We start from the raw sequence: 6,533 nt of genomic DNA on the forward strand, positions 1-6,533 counted from the left end.
AACGCGTTGGTTTGGTACGTCAGTGCAAACAAGATGATCGTGCTCAACGTGAGCCACAACCCAAACGAAATGGACGAAATGAACACGCTCTTCAACTTCCACGAGTCGGGCGTGCGGCTCGCGGTCACGTTGTCCTTGGAGATCGTCAAGATCGTCCCGTCGTTCAGGATGGCCAACACCACGACCAAGATCGTGGGAAAGTACCAGTTGTAGCACACCGTCAACAAACCAAACGTGCACACGATGCGCACGGTCATGGCAATCGAGTACATGGCGTAGTTTTTCATGCGCAAGAAGATTTCGCGACTCATGCGGATGGCCGTGATGATGACGCTCAACCCAGGCGACACGAGCACAATGTCGGCGGCGGCACGGGCTGCGTCCGTCGAGTCGTCGACGGCAATCCCAATGTCGGCTTGGGCGAGCGCCGGCGCGTCGTTCACCCCGTCGCCAGTCATGCCGACGACCTTGCCGAGGCTTTGCAAGTGGCGGACAATCTCAAACTTGTGCTCGGGAAACACTTGGGCAAACCCGTCCGTTTCGTACACAAGCTGGGCCAAGTTCATGCCGGGGGGCGGCGCCTGGTTGAAGAAGCGCGTGTCCAAGATGTTGGTCGGCATGCCCAATTGACGGCACGTCTCGACCGCAATGACGCGGTGATCCCCCGTCACCATCTTGACGGCGACACCCAAGTCAATCGCGCGACGGATCGTCTCGGCCGTGTCGTGGCGAGGCGGGTCAAACAGCGGCATCAACCCGACCAACTTCCACTCGGCCTTGTCCAGCGGGACGTCGCCTTCCGAGATCGACACACCCAACCCACGGTACCCGCGGCCCGCGTACTCGTTGATGCGACCTTCGACCTCGTCACGGAGATCGTCGGCATTCACGTCCATGTCCAAGCACACTTGTGGCGCCCCCTTGCACGTGCGAAAGATGCGACCGGTGGCGTTTTCACGAATCTTGGCAATCGTGCGCTTGGTCGTCGGGTCGAACGGCGTGTAGTGCAGCAGCGTGTACGTGTCCCACATTGTGTCCTTTTCCGGGTACGTCTCAAAGCACACGACGTCGATGGCTTCGTGGTTCTCGACGCGGGCGGCCAACGCAGCGTCGCGGATGATCTGCGCCTTGTCGAACCCGTTGTACGGGATCAAGTTGTCCAAGTCGACGCTCAGTTTGTTCAACGTGAGCGTCCCCGTCTTGTCCGAGCACAGCACTTCCATCGACGCCATCTCTTCGATCGACGTCAGCCGCGTCACAATCGCATTCTCCTTGGCCAGCGCCGACGACCCGATCGCCAACGTCACGCTCAGCACCGTCGGCATCGCGACGGGAATGCCGCCGACAATCAACACCAAAATGTTGGCCACACCCAAACAACCGTCCGCGATAATCAAGCACGGGTTCTCGTCGGCGCGGGACCCCATTTGAACAACCAGCTCGATGATGCACCACGCAATGATGGACACCATGCAAAAGTTGCCCACGGTCGTGAGCACTTCCTGCAGACGGCCTTGCGACTCGACGCCGGCGATCTGCGCCGCCGCGCGGCCCAAAAACGTGTTGACGCCAGTGTTTGTCACCACGGCTTCGATTTCGCCTTGCTTGCACACCGAACCAGAGTACCCTTCGTCCCCCGTGGACTTGGTCACGGGGAGCGATTCGCCCGTCAACGACGACTGGTCGATCTTGACGGGGTCGCCTTCAAGGAACTTGACGTCGGCGGGGAGAACGTCGCCCAAACGGATGCGGATGACGTCGCCAGGGACGAGCTGGTCGGCCGGGATACGCGTCATGGCGCCGTCGCGGAAGACCTTGGCTTCGGGAGCCAATTGACCCATGAGGGCCGCGACGGCATCGCCGGCTTGGATCTCTTCAAAGTACCCAATGCACGCATTGAGCAACAAGAGCGCGACAATGAGACCAAAGTCGGGAAAGTCTAAGAGGACGATGGACAAGATCGCGGCGACTTCCATCGCCCACGACAGCGGGTTCCACATGAAGCCAAGGAAAACCATGAGCTTGTTGACCTTGTTCTCCGGAAGCTTGTTCGGGCCGTGCTCTTCAATGCGCTTTTGACCCTCGCCCGTGCTGAGCCCTTCGCGGGTCGTCTTGAGTTTATCCAAGGCAGCGTTGAGCGGGATCGCGCCCCACTCGACTTGACCGACGTCGTTGACGTAATTCTTTTGGTCGTTGGGCGTCGTCATCGACTGGTACGCGTTCGACATGGTTCGATTGCGATGTCGGCAACCAACGATGAAAAATGGCAATGAGCCCATTTTCGAGCACGTGGCTTTCGCGTCGTCGGACTGGGTGCGATTGGCTCGGGTGCTGCGAACATTAGAACGAGTGCCCCTCTATCAGGCTGAAAACATCGCAGCGAACGAGGTGTCGCAGCCCCCCCCTTGCCATCGAGACATGTCGAGTGGGTGATACAGCTCAACCCTGGAATATCTCACACCTCATGTTTCGGCCAGGCGTTGGATATTTCGAGCTTCTCGACGTGTTTGCGCAGATGAAACATGTAGCCGCAACGAATGCTTTATCTGGGGAATTCGTTAGCCGTCGTGCATGTGCTGCCAAAGGCAAGCAAGTTGTCCTCGTAAGGTCGACCACATCGTCCATGTCCCACCACGAATCGTGTCATGCAGGAACACTGGACCTTCAACTATTCCATGCGCAACGCGTTTGGGCGTCGACAAGAGAACACGGTAGGCCATGTCGCGACGGGAGCTGGTTGGGGGCGGCGCGTTGTGCACATGAAGAGTGTTCCGAGAGGACCGAACGGCCCTGACACCGGGGACTCCAATCCAATTCGAGCCGAAGTCGACGCCAGTCCGTTGAGGCATGTCATGGACGCAAATGCTGTGGCGCACGATGAATGCGCCAGGTCCGATACAATCCATCCTACCAGGTTCCTCATTCATCGCGTGAGAACATGGGAGAAGTCGGTCGTTTCCGATGAAGGTTGTCGATTTCTCCGAAATATCAAGGGGGCTGCGACATCTTGAGACGAACGGACCACCGTGCGGATATCGCAAACATATTGTGCATATTCCGATTTTGGACCTTCACCAGCATCTCTACCGACACTTGTGAGATGTTGCGCGCGCGCGCGACAGAGGCGCCTTCGATACCGCGGCATGGACGCCCCACCGCCAGCGTGGAACATCACGTCGTCCCACAACCCCCCAGAGTGATCCAACAAGAGCGAGAAGAACTCATTTGGTAGAGTACAATCTTGCCAGCCAACGGTGGACGCATCTTGCGCGGCTGTAACTCGATGCGGCATTCCTCAGCAATCAGCCAATCCAGACAATTCCCCAATTTATCCGTGAATTTCGCCGAATGTCGCCAAAAATTCATAGAACTAATTCAACATGGAGCCAGGCTGTCGAAGACCATTCAACATGCTAGATTACAGGATTTACGGTGCCTCTGGATTCAGAAAAAGACGATTTCTCGAGAAAAAAGCTCAAACGAGAAATTGGAATTTACAGCACGACGCACTACACGACAGTACTAATCGACAGCCACCTGACGTTTTTCGTCCGAACTGCGTTGAGATTTGAGGATGATTTTTCAATTGAATTATTAATACAAAGAGTAATGAATCAAGAATTTCAAATCATTTTTAATATCTATATATGTAATAGAGAAATGGAGTTGGAACAATAGCTTATTGAAATGTAATAAGGCATGCATCTTTCAAAAATAGACACTTCATTTATTACATAATATAAATACTTCTGTTACCACGATTTTCTTGTGGAGGTTCAGGAACGTCTCTCGCGATGGGACGTCGGAGTGCCGACTTGGACATGGTACAAAAGCGTGTTCACCAAGTTATTGTCTCGAGAAGCGTGCTCGAAGTGGGTACAAGACGGATGCGTGGGCCGATGTCCTCAACAACTACTTCCTCGTATCAAATCGTTAGCAATTGATCACAGGGAGTCAGCGAAGGGGAATGAGTTCTCGGCACATCAAGGGGTAGGGGTGCATCTACCGCGTGCTGTCGGTTTCTTATCCTGTATATTTTGAGCAGGAAAAAATGTCAAAACACTTCTGCGCAAGGTTGAACTTCCATTTCCAAAGCGTCATTTTTGTCTTGCGCAAAAATGAAACGTGGAATTTTGCGCATCGGCAGGAAAAAAAATGGGGTCGAGACTGAGAGGACCGATCTACTGGTCGCCCCCGACTTTGAAATAGACCAAATGATACAATTTCGACAGAGAATCAAATTTTGCAGGTACTGTTTACTTCCAATGGCCCTTGACAACCAACTATTTCAATTCAATATTATCAATAACACCTGTATGTTTTCCAACAGTTTATAACACTGACAGTATAAGTTTTCGTAAATTATTGGGTTTGACCCGTTTCAAAGTGGGGGGGGAGATCAGTATTAAATTCTATTCCAACGCCGTCTGGATGCGCAGGTGGCACACGCCCCGCTCGGGCTCGCGCCACCACAATCCCGCCTCTCGCGTTCCGGTAATCGAAGCAAACTTCCCCAATGTCATGAATCGCTTCAGGACTTTCTGCAGTTTCCCGTGGAAGGCTTTGGCTCTCGCGAGTGGTCGGTTGGTCCCCCCACTGGCCAGCTAGTCCTCTCGCATGTGAGCCAAACTTGTAATCGCCCACCTATGCCACATGGTTCAAGCCATCACATGAACTTCGAAGTCCAAAGCGGCTGCAGAGTTGCCACGTTTTCGCCTGCCTGAGATGTGCACTTGACGCTGGATATGGAAATGGACCGACGTGTCTTTTTTACACCGATTTCGCCACGGCCGCCGAGGTGGACCAAAGAAGGTGCGGCGGGCGGTTCCACAGCCCCCGAACTGACCGACGTGTCTGTGGGGACAGCTGGACGGAAGCAGCACTGGTACTGGCTTCCACGTGGTCGATGGCTGCGCCAGCTTCATCTGCCTGCCACAATGGGTGGCAACTACGCCCACCCCGCCGCGGCTACGACAAACCTCACAACGGACACGCCACCGCATTATGTAGCGGTGCGACAGAAAGTTGAAGCGAGCACTGCCTCAATAATGCAAGTCCGAGGGCATGTGTGCAAAGACATCGTTTTCATTGACGGATCGAGCCACACACCACGCTTGTTTCCCTCGTGTAGCCAACACCAGCCAACACCTTCATGCGTGCAACGACGACAGCGACGACATTGACGCCACCGTAGCATCGTCGACCACTGCGCCATCGAGCGATCTGCCGCGGATCCCTGCAGAGAGCGGCGAACGAGCCGCCGCGGGGGGCATGGACCCTTCCACTTGAATCCTTCGAGACGTTTGACGACCTACTTCCGGTGTTCGGTATATCCAGCGTTCGAAGCTCCATCTTTTCGTGCGATACAGTCGCGCAGCCGCGTGCGGGCCCATGATATCCGTTCAAAGCAATCCCTCGCACCTTACCCCGTTCTCCACGGCTCGACCCAGCGAACGTCCGTGGCGCGCTGGGCATTCTTTGCCACTGCTGGCTGAGTTGACGATGCTGCAAGCCTCGCTAAAATCAAGTAAACCAACCGAACCCGAGCTGTGGAGTTCCATGGACACTTGCCCGAGGCTGCCGCGACGGTCCAGCTGCCAACGCGACGGCCTCTTGCCGCCGCGATCCTTGAGTCTTCACCTCCCCACTTGGTGGCGAACGTTGGATGTTGTTGCGTTGCACACAAGCGGTGCGACATGGAGAAAGCTGGTGCGCTGCCCGTATGACGATTTGTATGCCATACAATTCGCAAGCTAAAATGCGTCTTGTTTTAACGGATTGGTGCCGTGATCGTATCCGGATAGCTCCCAAAAACGCACTTCGAACGCGGTCGAAATTCGGACCACCGAAATATTATGTATGGAAGCAATAGTTCCTCGCGTGTAATTTTATTCCAACCAGCATTTCGACCGTCACTGCACTAAAACGCGTTTCACGCGAAAAAGGCGGTGTAACTCACGTTCCACATCTTCGGTGGGGCACCCGCCACCACCAAGTGAGATTGATGGGGGTGGCGGCGCCACCTCGCCAGTTTTCAACTTGCAGGACGCCCGGCACGTGCACGCCAGCATGTCGAACGCGTACCAGTCGATGACGACGCCCAACGACCAAAAGAATTACGTCAACGACGTCGGCCAAGTCGAGTGGGGCGCGATCCCGCTCAACGCTGCCTTGGACAAACTCAAGACGACCCGCGAAGGGCTCAGCACGGGCGAAGCCGAGAAGCGCATTGAAGAGCACGGCCCGAACAAGTTGCCGGAAACCAAAGTCAACAAGCTCATGGTTTTCCTTGGCTTCATGTGGAACCCGTTGTCGTGGGCGATGGAAGTCGCCGCCGTTTTGTCGATCGTTCTGCTCGATTACCCGGACTTCGCCTTGATTGTCGCACTCTTGTTGCTCAATGCGTGCATTGGGTACTTTGAAGAGATCCAAGCCGGCGATGCCGTCGCGGCCCTCATGGGTCAATTGGCTCCCGAAGCCAAAGTCTTCCGCGACGGCGCCATGACGCGTATCCCGGCCGACCAGCTCGTCCC

At 55.2% G+C, this 6,533-nt stretch overlaps 4 protein-coding genes across 4 annotated transcripts in view; 1 reads left to right on the forward strand and 3 right to left on the reverse strand.

Moving 5' to 3' along the window:
• Window positions 1-124: 124 nt before the first annotated feature.
• On the reverse strand, window positions 125-2,228 carry H310_13558 (plasma-membrane proton-efflux P-type ATPase; the record flags this gene model as incomplete). Its single annotated transcript, XM_008881108.1, has 2 exons — window positions 125-134; window positions 205-2,228. 2 exons carry the CDS (start codon window positions 2,226-2,228, stop codon window positions 125-127), a joined length of 2,034 nt encoding a protein of 677 aa, XP_008879330.1.
• A 149-nt stretch (window positions 2,229-2,377) lies between these two features.
• On the reverse strand, window positions 2,378-3,474 carry H310_13559 (hypothetical protein). The gene has a single exon (XM_008881109.1). It carries the CDS (start codon window positions 2,925-2,927, stop codon window positions 2,559-2,561), a length of 369 nt encoding a protein of 122 aa, XP_008879331.1. The 5' UTR covers window positions 2,928-3,474; the 3' UTR covers window positions 2,378-2,558.
• A 1,246-nt stretch (window positions 3,475-4,720) lies between these two features.
• On the reverse strand, window positions 4,721-5,694 carry H310_13560 (hypothetical protein). The gene is made up of 2 exons (XM_008881110.1): window positions 5,572-5,694; window positions 4,721-5,517 (listed from the first exon to the last, which is right to left on the reverse strand). The coding sequence occupies exon 2, from the start codon at window positions 5,473-5,475 to the stop codon at window positions 5,086-5,088; it is 390 nt and encodes a 129-aa protein (XP_008879332.1). The 5' UTR covers window positions 5,476-5,517; window positions 5,572-5,694; the 3' UTR covers window positions 4,721-5,085.
• A 375-nt stretch (window positions 5,695-6,069) lies between these two features.
• H310_13561 (hypothetical protein) overlaps window positions 6,070-6,533 on the forward strand; it is a gene marked incomplete at both ends in the record, with an annotated part of 589 nt that continues 125 nt past the window's right edge. Inside the window, one exon of the mRNA XM_008881111.1 lies at window positions 6,070-6,508. Coding sequence (XP_008879333.1) covers window positions 6,070-6,508 — 439 coding nt within the window. The remainder of the gene's footprint in view (window positions 6,509-6,533) is intronic.

Source organism: Aphanomyces invadans, assembly GCF_000520115.1.
Source record: "Aphanomyces invadans strain NJM9701 unplaced genomic scaffold supercont1.53, whole genome shotgun sequence".
Taxonomy (NCBI): Eukaryota; Oomycota; class Saprolegniomycetes; order Saprolegniales; family Verrucalvaceae; genus Aphanomyces; species Aphanomyces invadans.